Source organism: Prunus persica, chromosome G4, assembly GCF_000346465.2.
Source record: "Prunus persica cultivar Lovell chromosome G4, Prunus_persica_NCBIv2, whole genome shotgun sequence".
In the NCBI taxonomy this organism is placed as follows: domain Eukaryota; kingdom Viridiplantae; phylum Streptophyta; class Magnoliopsida; order Rosales; family Rosaceae; genus Prunus; species Prunus persica.
The window spans coordinates 855,756-869,493 of NC_034012.1; the positions used below are offsets into that span (position 1 = coordinate 855,756).

Genomic DNA, 13,738 nt, shown 5'->3' on the forward strand with positions numbered 1-13,738 from the left:
GTCTTACCATTGCATGGTTGGACTTGGCCCTGGAGTTGGGAGTCGCTCATAATGGGGTAAGGGGACATTGCGGTCAATCTAATTCTCCCTAATAAATGCGTTCAGTCTTTTTCTAGGTTGTAATTTACGTCAGACTGATCTGTCCCGTCGATTATTATAACATGGTCAATCACATGTTGGTTTAAGCCATGAAACTGTAAATATCAACAGTAAAGATCATCCAAGTTGGTAAGAGGTGGAACATAAACAACACAAGACTAAAGATAAATCCCATTCCATTCCAGATTCAGAGCAAGTGAAGAATGGAAATTAGCATCGACAGAAACAGTCAAGTTTATCAAGAAATCAAAAGGGAAACATTAGAAAATCCCAGTGATGAAATACAGCACTTGGATTATGATGGCTTGTAGTATTTTGTAGGTACGAATGGCATTTTTGTGACCGTTCCATCGTAGGCCTTTCCTCGGACAATAATCTTAACTTTGGTGCCAGCCTTGTGTGATCCAGATTTCACGTACCCCATGGCTATATTTTTCTTCAGGCAGGGGCTAAATCCTCCACTTGTGACTTCCCCAATGGTTTCACCTTTTTCATTTTGAATCTCGCTGTGGCTTCTAGCGGGTGGGCCTGAAGAGATGAAACCGGCACGCCGGATTGAAGGACCTTCCTCAAGTTGTTTGAGTATCACCTCAGCACCAAGAAAGCCACCTTCCGCTCTTCTCCTCTTCCCTATAGCCCATGTGAGTCCAGCCTCCACAGGTGTTACGTGTTGCTCCATATCATTGCCATACAAACACAACCCAGCTTCTAGCCGGAGACTATCACGAGCACCCAATCCTGTCAGCCTCACCTTCCCCTCAGATTTTTCCAAGATTGCTTTGGCAAGATCCACTGCATGTTCAGAAGGAACTGAAATTTCAAATCCATCTTCACCAGTGTACCTACAATGCTCAGTGAAAAGCACAATCAAATGTCATTCATCGCTCACTCCAATAAAATAGGAGAAATGCCAAGTTGATGAAAACGGAAATAATAACAAATTTGTAAACTAAACAGATATGAAAGTTTGCAGTCTGAGGCCTGGATGCTTTGTTCAGATATCACCAAAGAAAAGCATAGAACAGAGTTAAATTATTTCACTCATCATCTTCAATCATTTTCTTAGTAATCGCATTCACATCACATGAATGCATATGGAAGAACATACCCAGTCCTTGTGAGAAAGCAGTGCGCCCCATTGATATCCAAAATTCGGAACTCTCCAAAATACAACTTGCTCAAATCCTCTTTCGTCAAGTGTTGGAGAGTTGGAGCCGCAAGAGGTCCCTGCACAGAATAATTAATTTCCTCATTATACATTTTACTCTACGAGATATTAATCAGCTATTGGAGCAAAATCAAACCATAAGAGATATTAATCAGCTATTTAAGCAAAATAAAACCATGCCCAATTGTCAGCCTGCTTCACTATTGTAAGCGCAACAGTTTTAACTGGTGAATTATTGGCCAAATCAGTCTAAGTTTCAATTGAGTTCAACAGTTCCAATTACCGTACTTAAACTTTAACTTCTTTGAAATTGGTCTTTGATGTAAGAGAAAAGAAGCAGCAGTTGAATCAGACGAGTTTCAAATATGCAAAACTTGCAATCAAACAATCAGTTCTAGCAAAACGGAATATTTAGATTTAGTAGAAAGATAATAAGAATCAAAGGAAAAGGATTGACCTGGAGAGCTAGAAGAGATCTCTCATCATGGATGTGCCATGAGACATCACCCCCTTTAGCCTTGAATGCCTTCATATGCTCTTCAATGTGAGCAAGATCTTTATCCCTACATCCAGCATTCACCACCAGGTATATATGGTCGTCGGTAACCTTGGTAATCACAGAGTCATCGATTGACCCTCCCTTCTCATTTGTAAAGACAGTGAGGGTCCCTGTTCCAGGCGCAAGTCCAGCAACATCAGCAATGACAAGCTTTTCAAGGAATGGAATGGAGTCCTTCCCCTTTAGGCTTAGCCCACACATATGGGAGACATCAAACAGGCTACCATTCTGCCTACAGTTTAGAGTGGAGTCCATGATTGAGTCCTTATACTGAATAGGCATGCCCCATCCAGCGAATGGCACCATCTTTCCACCATTAGCAACATGGAAGTCATAGAGAACTGTCTTTTTGAGCTCAGCTTCCGAGGCAAAGTATCGGCGAGCTACAGCCTTCTTATCACCCTGAGCAACGCGTCGGGTGATTGACTGGCCAAGTTGCCACAAACCCGCTCCTCTCATCTTAACAGAAATATCTGATATACATAATCATAGTGACTTTTAGGCCCATGTTACAAAATACAGATAGGTCTCAAACAACAGAAATGATATACTTCTATATCTTGTCCTATCACTAAGAGCTTTTCGAAATGGGGAACTAAACATTCAAGCTACATCCTCAAATCTCTCCAAGAACAATAATCAACCATAAAAAATGTTGCATCCCACTTCATACAGACTGGTTTATAGAGTTGCATTGAGACACTACCATTATCATCAAAATGAGATACAGATATATAGACTCTAAAGTCATCCAATGGTAAAAAAACAAAGTTGAGATGATCAAGCAGGTCTCTTTACAAACCACTGCTAAAAACCCCTATTAAACTATACATTTGAGAATCCACCGAGTCAAGTTAACAAATTTTAGACCACTGAAATATGCTACTGAATCAATCAGATTCGATTATAAGAACAATCATGTTTTAACGCATTCCAATAAATCAGAGCATTATCACCATGTGGATCTCAATCATTCAGAACCATCAAAGAGTAAGCAAGCCAACCACACAGATCTCCTAATCTTACATCATTTAATCTGAAAAGGAAAACGAAAATACAAAAAGAAAAAGAGATGCTCAGGAAAACAAACCCAATGAAATGCAATTGCACATACGAGAGAGAACGAGAAAACTTACATACTGAGACGTGGGTTGTCGTCTCTGGTATCTGTTGTTCTTCAAATACAGGCAAATCTGAGAGCCCAAATGAGCATCTCCAAACTCAGAAAAACAGATTTAAAAAAGATGGGATTTTTATATATGTGAGTGTAAGTATGAGATACAGAGACAGATATGTTAATAAAATTTTAAGAAAAGAAAAAAAGGTTGGTGGGTATATAGTGGGTGGAGGAGGGTTTTCCCTTCCTAATCGAGTTCGAGACAACCAAAACACCCCAATCGTTAGCGAGTGGTGATACCACTACCTGACAAAACACCCCAATCTTCTATTCTTCGATGAAATGCTATCACTCTCTCATTTCTCACTCCTCTTAGAAATCTTTTAGCTTTACCCAAAAATAAAAGAAATAATATTTGGAAAAAAGTTTCAGTCTTTCGCACAGTCTCAGTCACACCCAGATTCCTTTCTCGTGCATTTGATGTATCAACGGCTGTGATGGCAGAGTCAGGCACGACAGTATCTATGCCGCTCATCTCGTCCGAGGTTGACTAAAACTGTAGTAAAAGCGGGACCCACCAAGAAGTTGTTTTGTTGGCCCTTGAATTGAGTACATAGGTATCCATATTGTGGAACTGAGGACAGGTGATCGCTTAACGACCGAAGTTGGTGAGGGCAGGGGACATTCTGGACACCAATGGCAAGAGAGTAGTAGTTGAGATGGGGATACGTTTTTGCTTAACTTTGGGATGAAAGAATAAGCACATCCCAATGTTTTTGGATATCAAATAGAGATTTTCTATTCAAACCCCACACTTCTCTTTGTTTATTTTAATATTTAAATTATTAAGCTGTAAGTTTTATTATTGTGTAAAAAGATAAAAAAGGTCATTCAACTTAATAATTAACCTATTACATCTATATATATACCTCACCACTCTCTCTCTTTCTCTCTCTCTCTCTCTCTCTCTCTCTCAACAATATCCAAGTGTTAGAATTCCAGTTACAGTTCTTAGAGATAGGTAAAACTGTTCTCGTTCTGTAGAAAGTATTAAATTTCGGATTTGGTGTTTCATTTGTTTGTGTTTTTTTTTTTAGTTGGGAACAAAGAAAATTGATGGGTTTAAATGGAAAATCTCTTTTAGTTCTTATTTTTTCAGTTTGGGATGTATTTAAGGGTAGTTTGGAAAGATAGTGGGATTTTCTTAGAAATTGTGAAAATTTAAATTAAAAGTTGGGGTAAACTTAGAATATAAGGTGAACTAAGAGAAGTGTGAAGTTTAAATAGAAAATCTCTATCAAATATATGTTGGTGTTTCTTTCTTTCTTTCATTTTATTTTTCTGAATATTAGATCTCATTTTGAATCTTTGAACATGGTCCTGGATTGTGGTTAGCCCACTACTGCAGTTCAGTCCAAAAAAGCCCGGTGCAATATTAGTCTCCTCTTGTATCCAATCCAACGTTGGGCTCATAGAGTCCAATGGACTATGTTCTCATCAATTTCTCACACAAGCGATACTGAAGAGCGGAAATTCGTAAACAGAACTTCCAATGCATAGGCAATAACTCTTAATCATTTGAGCTACAAACTTCTTACTGCATCACCATCCATTTCTACTTAAGAATCAATATCAAATCAGTATTGTCACTAATAATAATAAGAACAGAGAGGGAGAATAAATCAAAAGAGAACATTTAAATTGGGTAGCTTTTAATTATTTCATAGATCTAGTAGTACATCGACCACATGATAGTACAAAGTAACTATATAGTTAGCTAGCTAGCTACTATATATATTAATACATGGGTTGCAGCCACAAGTTGAGAACCGGTGGAAGAATTAGTGCATACATTACATATATAGAACACTCAAGGCGATCCACCACCAGCTCCTTGCCCTTCAACTGCAGACCCAGCCCCAGCTCCGGCTGCGGCATCAGATCCAGATCCAGCTCCAGCTCCAGCTCCAGTGCTAGTGCCAGATTCAGAACCGGAACTAGAACCAGAACTGGAACCCGACCCACTTTGACTCCCAAACCCACCGACATTACCACCATAGCCTACTCCACTTCCGAAGTCACCACCAAAACCTATGCCTTTACCTAATCCATATCCATAACCTGGAAACTTGTGATGGAAAAATGCATATGTCTTGGCCTCCTTAAATGCATCACCACCCTTTTTGCTCACATCCTCATTAACCATCCTGGCATATGTAGTGCCACTGATGAATACAAGCGCACCAACAAGCACAAACACCAAAACCTTAGTAGAGCTAGCCATCAGGAATCTATATATAAATAGATATTCTTCTTCTTATGTGAGAGAATATTTAAGCCAAAGATTTGTGATATTCGATTTGGGACATTTGGATCTTCGGGACAAACGCTCCAATATATAGATGAAAGAACAAGAGTAGAGAAGATGGTAGGTTGAAATTAGGGAAGATGTATATATCCCACTTCATGTACATGAGTAACCTATATTTTTAGTTTTATCACGAAACATAAACATTCCCTTAATTGCTTTGTTTTTGCATGAAGTCAACTCATCTCTAACTGGCTTGGTTGAGAGAGAAGAGAGAACTACTTTCTAAAGTCAAATCACACACATTTTCATCACAAGAGAAAATTTAAAATATATTCCTTACATATATATATATATATATATCACACACACGTTGCTCGAAAGTCAGATAAAAAATCACATGACATTTCTGTGACCAAGTTAATTTGATAACGGTATTTTATATGTCACGCTATTTATATAATTTTTTTTTGTCATTTGTATTTTGGAGATCTTTATTCATTAATTGTTATTGAATGTTCGCGTAGCAAGTAGTTCATATGTAGATAACTAGATATTGGAGGAGAATATTGCAAATTAAAAAAGAGGGCACTTTTTTATGAAGTTTCCACATTCTCTCTATCGATTATGTGCATGAATATATAGTCTAAGTACCGAGAGTAAGCTCAAGAGAGACATCATTCATATCTGAATTCCCAGCAGCTTTGCTGAGCCTCAACAGCTCATGAGAAGCTTTCGGTGACGAGTTGAGTGATAGAGACATTCTTGCATCATTATTAGAAACTACTCTCATGCTACTTTCACTTTCTTCACATAATAATAAATCTTCAAATTCTTTATGATTGCTCTTGCAACCTGCACTCACTAGCGACACAGCTTTTCCTTGATCATTGCTCTCCTGAAAAGTAATACATAATTATATATGGAATATTTGAACTAATATATAAAATAGCTGTTTGAGCCCAGAGAGACATAGCAGCTACAGAGAGAGAGAGAGAGAGAGAGAGAGAGAGAGAGAGAGAGTGGTACTTTTGCATCAGTGCATCTTTTGAGTAGATCCTTGAATATGATGAAGGAATTTGGATTCTGCTCCCTCGTCACTTTTTTCTCAATCCACATTGCTTGCTTCTTCTCATCTTTCCTGTAAAAATTAAGACCACATAAGTATAATTAAGGGAAATTATAGAGGGAGATAAAATAATTAATTATAATTAATTCAGAAATGAACCATTTTGGCAGTGGGCTGGTAGTGTTGAGATCAAGCTGTTCAATGTAACAAGTTTGATTGCCTTGGCAGGGTCCATAGTTGTACATGTTTTGCATCCCATCGTTGTTTTGGAAATAACGAGGTTGATTGCTATTGATTGGTTTCAATAATAAGTTTGAGTTGTTTGGGTGCTCCAAGGCCTGGAACATACCATTCTTCTTTGCTGCCATAGCCGCTGCTGCAACAAAATATTATGTTCAATTCAATTATTATTAGCTAGAGCTTTATAAAGAATTACACAATCTCCTTCCTTAGCTTCTTTCAAAAGATGAAAAATTACAGAAGCATGGACCAAAAGTTTTCTTTAAAATTAGTCAAAGGGGGCATGCATGAGTTCATGAATAGAATATGTTCTGTCCATCATGTGTACCTTGGATGCCTTGTTCATGCTTCATGCTCCTGTACATCTGTCCGTCACAAACCTCAACGTGAGAAAGAATGAACAAAAATAAAAATAATTACAAAGCAAAAAATCGCAGAAGGCAAAAACAAAAAAGGGGATTTTAATTAATTAATCATCAGATTAATTACCTGAAGATGGCTTTTAACGTGAGATATGGTAAGGCCTTTCACATTCATGATCTGTAAAACCATCTTTGGAGTAGCTCCTGTAATTTTAATTAAGAACAATAAATCATATATTAATTATTATGTGAATGATGTATATATTATTTCACTAAGAGAGATGGAATTTAATTACTTTGTTCGCCCCCAAGCCTTTTGACTGCATGCACAAAACAGTGGTGAAGATCAGGTGTCCAACGAAGGCGAGGCATTTTGGAGCGAACATAAGGTCTCACCGGAGTTGACGACCACGACGGCGATTTCTGCAGGCCGCTTCTCTGATGATGATCAGCGGCAGCTAGCAAATGATGGTACAATACCAACCTCTGTCCAGCTTGATGATCGTCATCATCGCCATTGTCAACAGAGGAAGATGGAGACCCCTTGAGAGAGCTCTTCATTGCCTGACTTGTTTGAGAGAGAGAGAGAGAGAGAGAGAGAGTGATGATATATATCATATATATATATCAGATGAGGCCTCTGCACTGCAGGGGCTCAACAAATTGAAAGAGAATAAATACAGAGGTGACCAGTTGGTGAGAATTGTGTCCTTTAGCGGCAGCTTTTTTTTTTTTTTTTTCTCAGGCTCAAAGGGATACTTAATTTTTAGTCCTTGGAGTTTCAATTGGGAAAAAGAAAAAACTTCGGGACACACCCCACCCCACCCCCACAGAATTTCAGTCCTGCGCAGAGGTTGTGTGGTTTTATGTTCAAAAATGCCTTCATGATTGGATGAAAATGAAAGGTGAAAAGTGAACCCAAGCCATATATATTTTATTACTGCTATATTTATATTAGTATTGATTTTTATTACTGCTATATTGGGTGAAAAAAAAGAAAGAGATGTTGTATTAAAAAGATTAAACAGGAATTAATAAAAAGAGAGGTCAAGTAAATGTATAATTATTAATTAATATAATATAAATATTAAAAAAAATCTTTGTTGGGAGTCAATAGATGTGAAATAGTATGGGAATCAGCAAAGCAAACGTACGTTATAACAAGATAAATAAATAGGTTTGACAAGAAAACAAAGGCAAGGCAAACGTACGTTATATGATGAGCTGAGCAAGTTGCATGTCCTAAAGGAAACATACCAAAATAAGCAAGTTGCAAGTTGCATTGCCACGCAATCAAATAAATATATTTTCAAACCTGCTACCCTCGCTCACTCCTCACTCTCACTCTCCTCACCGGTCAAGCTCATTCCCTAATTCCAGCCGAAAAGACTTTTCACTCCTCCCTCATAAGTCACATATACAATTAAATTAACTAATGGATGACTCAAAGTCGCGTCTCTCATCACAATTCTGAAACGCAAGCAAGAAACAAACCCCGTTCACAACACAAGAGAAGTTATATCCGTATCATTCTATAATTTCTTCAAATCCCGATGCATGCAAGCAATGGATGAGCACGATGAGGGAAGTGTGTGTCTGCAGATTTTGAAACGTAGACATGCTTCGCATGTCGGGCATTGCAGGTTGAGAGACACGTCGGGGATGAAAACGTCATTCATATTGGTGGGATGGGAATTTGGATGGAAGTTTCCTAATTAATTGATTTAATTTAATTCAAGTGGACAAGACCAAAATGGCTGAAACCAAATTCATGACATAAGCGGAACGTGGCCTCCATGGCCATGCTGTTTCAGTAACAGATCCAGAGTTGGAGAGGCGGTTTTGAATTGGAAGAATATTCTCTCTTTCTTCTCTCTCTGTGAGTCTTGAGTCTGTGTGGCATGCATTGGCAGAAGAAGCATAGGAGACGACAAGTGTTGTGTGACGTCGTAAGCAAAGCTTGTGGTATTTTTATACTGTTGCTCAAGTAAGCAAAGCGAATAATGATGGTGGAATATGGAATGAATGAGAAAGTAGCAAGCCAAACTTGTCATACAGCCAGGAAGCACAAAGCATAACACACTCACACAATGCTGCCTTGCTTGCTGGCATCCGCTTCTTTACCGTCTATGCCGGTCTTCGGTTACCTTTTCATTTTTTTTAATATAAGTCATAATGAAAAAGAGAAATCAAAAACAGAATTTCGAGCGCATGAATAACTGTTATTATCATTTACTTTTATTAAATCAACTCAATTTAGGATGATAAACTCGATTACTCTGTCGGAGTTATTGAAGTGGATAACCCATCTAGCAATAACAATATTGGAAGAAAAAAAATCTACAAGCTCAAGAGGAGCTCCCAATGAAACGAATTGTTACAATTACAAGGACGCTCCTAAACTTAGGATAAAACTATGTCACCCTCTCGTGACAAAAATTGACCCAACTGAAGCATATATAGAATCTAATAGTTGAATGGTATGAGATTTCAGAGAGGCCTAGTGCGACGGCCTCTTGCCCTGCCACAAAGCAGAGCATTTCTTGGAATTGGGTATTCATCTCTCCATGAATTTGCAGGAGAATAGACTCTCAGATAGAACTGCTGGCCCAAATACTGCCTGGCCCAGTTCTCAGACCTCACGTTCCACATTCCCACATTGTCCAGTGCCACGTATATTGCAGTCCATGACCTCGGATACACCTGCGCGCACCCAAACAAATCCCAAAATCAAACATTTAATAATAAATAAAAACAATCCAAACAATTAGTATTTTCTTACAAAAATCACAATACCTGAGTTGTGCTACGTGCAACTGTGTCTCTCAAATTGTAACGTGCTCTACTTGCTGGTGTCCACTGTCCTCCATCCATCCTGCAGATTTTATCCCACCAATTAATGTCAAAATCACTCAAGCATATAAGACCAAGAAATAATTTTAACGCCTGGTTTTAGAACAATACGCATGATCTTACCCCATTACAAAGAATGAATAGCCATCAATGTGCCATGACTGCACGGTGTCTTCCCAATTCTGGAACACAATCTCGACGTACTCTCGGAAATTCGCGTGCATGACGGAGGTCTGGAGGTAGCCGCTTCCCCCTGTGGGGTTGGTAGGTATGCTTCCAACGCTGAAAACCCCCGGAATCTTGAAGTAGTCAGCAAGTTTTAAAGGAGTGTCTGGTTGAACATATGAGACACTATTGACAGCAAACCTCTGCTTCCCATTGATATAAGGAGCAGAGTTTGCAAGCATGATTGTCCGGGCCGGCTTGATCAATCCGTAGTGGTAGGAGCCTTGGGGATTAGGCCTTGGTCCACTTGCTGTCAAGTTCCAGCTGGTTCAAACACCAACAAAATGATCAAACTTGGATTTCAGTCAGATTTTAAAAAGCATTGTATGTGTAATGACATATTTATGTGTTATGTTGATATAATGTAGCAGAGAATTTGAAGTACCGGATAGATCTTGCCTGGCTGAGGGACCAAGCAACCTGTGTGCTAGGACCCCAAGGGAGAGGACCTGAAACTCCCTTGCGCGAATTGCTGTAGTGAAGAACGGCTGTTGTGGTGAGTACCCGAGGGGTGAAGCGCGAAGAGACAACGACGTAGTAGTCCTGGGCAGGCTGATCAGCTGTGACCAGGACAGAATAGGACTGTCCAAGATGGATGTCAAGGGAGTCATAGATGTTCTGGAGTGTATGAGACCCTTCTACCTCAACCAGTTTCAACTTGTGTCCCTGAATTCTGAAGTTAATGGATGTTGTAAGCCCCACATTTGATATCCTGAACCTATATGTCCTCCCTGCACACAAATTATTGAAACAATGAGGTGCCAATCATGCCTTTAGTTATAAGCACATGCAAACAAACAGTTACCCAAATGGTAGCTGACAAATTCAAAGAAAGAGCTCTGTTTGTTGAAGGGATACAAAGAAGAAGAGATGTTCATTTTAGAATACCTTGATCAACAGTAAACGTGTATCCATTCCAGCCACGACCATTGATGAGAAGCCCATCAGGGGAGGGAAGATTGCGACCAAACTCCAAGTAGCTTCGTCTCAGTATCTAAATTTCCGAAAAGAGAACATTATATATATATATATATATGATGAGGAACAAAGTTTGAATATTAATAAAACCAAAATATAAACATGTTATGTGACAAAATAGAATGCTTAGTTGCTTACATAATGATTAGTCTTATACCAATCACCAGCTAATACAGTGAAGTCTCCAGCAGGATTAGGGAAAGGAACTGGAATCTTAGGACGGCTCCAGATTCTGATGCCGCCAAACCCTCCAGCTGCTTTGTGGAACAAAAAGGACGGGAAGTAGAAAAAGCTACCAATCTGATCCTTGACTTGGATATTGTAAGTGAAGTTCTTCCCTGGTAGGATTGGACAGTTTGTGCCATAAACTCCATCCTGCCATGAGTTCCTTCTCTGCTGTATACCATCCCTACAGAAGAAACATTCAGATTGAAACTCAATAGTGTCACTTAAAAGGTTGCATTCACTTAAAAGGTTGCAACTTAATGCATCACTTGATCATAAACATAAGACAGATTTTACTATTTATTCTTTCAAATAGGTTTTGCCCTCCAAAATTTTATATCATCAAACTCAAGTTGGATGCATAAAGGAAGCCACCAGCAAATTATTTACAATGTGGCAGATAAAAAATCAACAAACTAGTAGTTTCAACTAATAGTCTCCTTCTAACACATTGAACGAGGAACAAGTTAGACTTGATTGAATGCTGGTTTTGCTTGTCATAAATTAAGGATCTGACTGCACGTGAAGTTAGATCTACTTTGGCTTGTGGGGCTATACAGTAAATGCACTCTTTGAATGCCAATGTTTTCCACATTTAACAGCTGACATGCGTGCAGTGCAGATGGCAATTCTGCGAAATGGTAAATCAAGAGATATTTTACTTGATTTGTGCCCATTTTTACTAACAAATATGTCTGGATTTGGTTCCAGTAATTACTCAAGTTTGATCTAGTTATAAACCGGACAGGGATATAACGCAGATGGGCTCACTATCTAGGTCTGCGTAACACTTGTTTATTTATAGAATATGATGTAGTTGTGGTGTGGTCCTGTCTGTGGACAGGAAGAGATGCAGCATGTGAAGGATCAGATTTCACAATACGAGGCCAGTCCCGGTTGCACATACATAATTTTTATTATCATGCAGTGTGGTGTGGTATGGCCTAATATGCAATAGGTTTTTTGAGATAAAGGCGATAGATTGCATTTAAGAGGAAATTTAATTTGATAACTGAGATTTTAACATTAAAACAACATTCCAAACAAAGTCATGTCCTCAAATGAATGTCCGTACCATGACTTAATAAACCCAAACCGACAAAAAGCGACTTAAAGGGCAAAAGTTACTTAAGAGTTTTCTTTTTATGAACAAAAACTCCCTTTATAATTAATATCAAGGATATGCAGCATATTCTAAACTACGGCCAACTTTACTATACTAACCCCAAATTCATTCACATGCTTAATAGACGCATGAGTTATTCTTACTTAGCAATGGCATGTATGTAAGGAGATATTAGTCATTAGGAAACAATTAGGGGGAAGATTATTCTAATTTCTATATGAAAGTCAAGTTTTGCAGCCATAGATCTGGTAGAGGCTGATAAAAAGGTCAAAACTTTCTAGGTTTCGACACAAAACATTTTATCGTTACTGTTTAGTAGCTGAGATAAGGAGGGAAACAAAAAAAAGAATAGCATTTTGGAATTCTATGTTTTACCCCAGATTCAGAACAGAATTACTTTCTTTTATTTTCTCAGAAAACAAACAGAATTTTCTATAGATAAAAAAAAGACAATAAAAACTGGAAGACAGAAACAGAGTATTTTACCAAGAAATGAGGAATGGTTCACGTAGGTAATTGAACACGCTGATGACTAAGTTATCGTTTGTCACAGCATCGATCTGAGGCCCTGGAAATTGCCCATTGATCAAGATCCCCTGCAACAGTTATTCAAATTCAACCCACTAATCAGAAACTCCACTCCACAGACGTTGTTTTTTATTCAGAAAGAAAATAAAAAAAGAAAAAGAAAAAGAAAAAGGAACTTCATTTGCTCCCAAGACCAGCACAAATGCTTGAAAGATAATGGCTTTCTGTCCCAACTAGTAAAGAACAGTTTTGAAAGCTGCAATGAAGTAAAAATGGAAGTAAAAAAGCGAAAAGTACCTGTTGCTTAACACCAAGCGGATAAATGTCACCATAAGTGATTTTCCAAGTGAAGAACCTATATGGGTCTTCACCATTAACGCCATTAACAAGAAACAGAACCAAAACAATGGCAAAAGAAAGAAGCTTGCATTCTCTCATCTTCTGTTCTAGCAAACTAAAACAAGTTAAAAATGTTTCTTATTCAGATCTATAGAGAGAGAGAGAGTTCAAAGTAGACTTGGTGAGGTAACCAAATGGATCTCTCTCTCACCAAATCTAACTATGAATCTTTCTCAATTTATCTCTTTCTATCAATGTGGTGCTTTTGTGAGCAGAGCTTAGCTCATTAGCTCATTTTTGTATGCGAGTAAGAGAACAGTAGATGATGGCTCTTGTCTTGTGAGCTGTCATCAGTGACTTCAAGTCCAGTGCGCGAAATGAAGTGGTGCATGTGAATGTTCATAGTCCAATCATCTACCGTTGAATTTTAGTTGGGCCCAAAATGAAGGTGTGAAGCCCAACTCTTATCGACTGTTTCTGATTGGCCAGTAACTTTTGGTGTGCAAGGGAACTTGCGGTAACAAAATGGAATTGGCCAGTTA

The 13,738-nt window shown here is 38.4% G+C and overlaps 4 protein-coding genes across 4 annotated transcripts; all 4 read right to left on the bottom strand.

The window, feature by feature from the left end:
• LOC18779746 (aminomethyltransferase, mitochondrial) lies at positions 244 to 3,468 on the bottom strand. The gene is made up of 4 exons (XM_007211896.2): positions 2,963 to 3,468; positions 1,725 to 2,299; positions 1,208 to 1,326; positions 244 to 941 (listed from the first exon to the last, which is right to left on the bottom strand). The coding sequence occupies exons 2-4, from the start codon at positions 2,283 to 2,285 to the stop codon at positions 395 to 397; spliced, it is 1,227 nt and encodes a 408-aa protein (XP_007211958.1). The 5' UTR covers positions 2,286 to 2,299; positions 2,963 to 3,468; the 3' UTR covers positions 244 to 394.
• LOC109948490 (glycine-rich protein 5-like) lies at positions 4,814 to 5,227 on the bottom strand. The gene has a single exon (XM_020561597.1). It carries the CDS (start codon positions 5,225 to 5,227, stop codon positions 4,814 to 4,816), a length of 414 nt encoding a protein of 137 aa, XP_020417186.1.
• Positions 5,844 to 7,783, bottom strand: LOC18778735 (transcription repressor KAN1). Its single transcript, XM_020562882.1, has 6 exons — positions 7,219 to 7,783; positions 7,050 to 7,126; positions 6,889 to 6,925; positions 6,480 to 6,696; positions 6,281 to 6,392; positions 5,844 to 6,149 (listed from the first exon to the last, which is right to left on the bottom strand). Exons 1-6 carry the CDS (start codon positions 7,538 to 7,540, stop codon positions 5,898 to 5,900), a joined length of 1,017 nt encoding a protein of 338 aa, XP_020418471.1. The 5' UTR covers positions 7,541 to 7,783; the 3' UTR covers positions 5,844 to 5,897.
• Positions 9,135 to 13,536, bottom strand: LOC18780321 (L-ascorbate oxidase homolog). The gene is made up of 8 exons (XM_007213838.2): positions 13,155 to 13,536; positions 12,816 to 12,925; positions 11,117 to 11,387; positions 10,889 to 10,994; positions 10,386 to 10,731; positions 9,899 to 10,264; positions 9,719 to 9,797; positions 9,135 to 9,625 (listed from the first exon to the last, which is right to left on the bottom strand). The coding sequence occupies exons 1-8, from the start codon at positions 13,293 to 13,295 to the stop codon at positions 9,413 to 9,415; spliced, it is 1,632 nt and encodes a 543-aa protein (XP_007213900.1). The 5' UTR covers positions 13,296 to 13,536; the 3' UTR covers positions 9,135 to 9,412.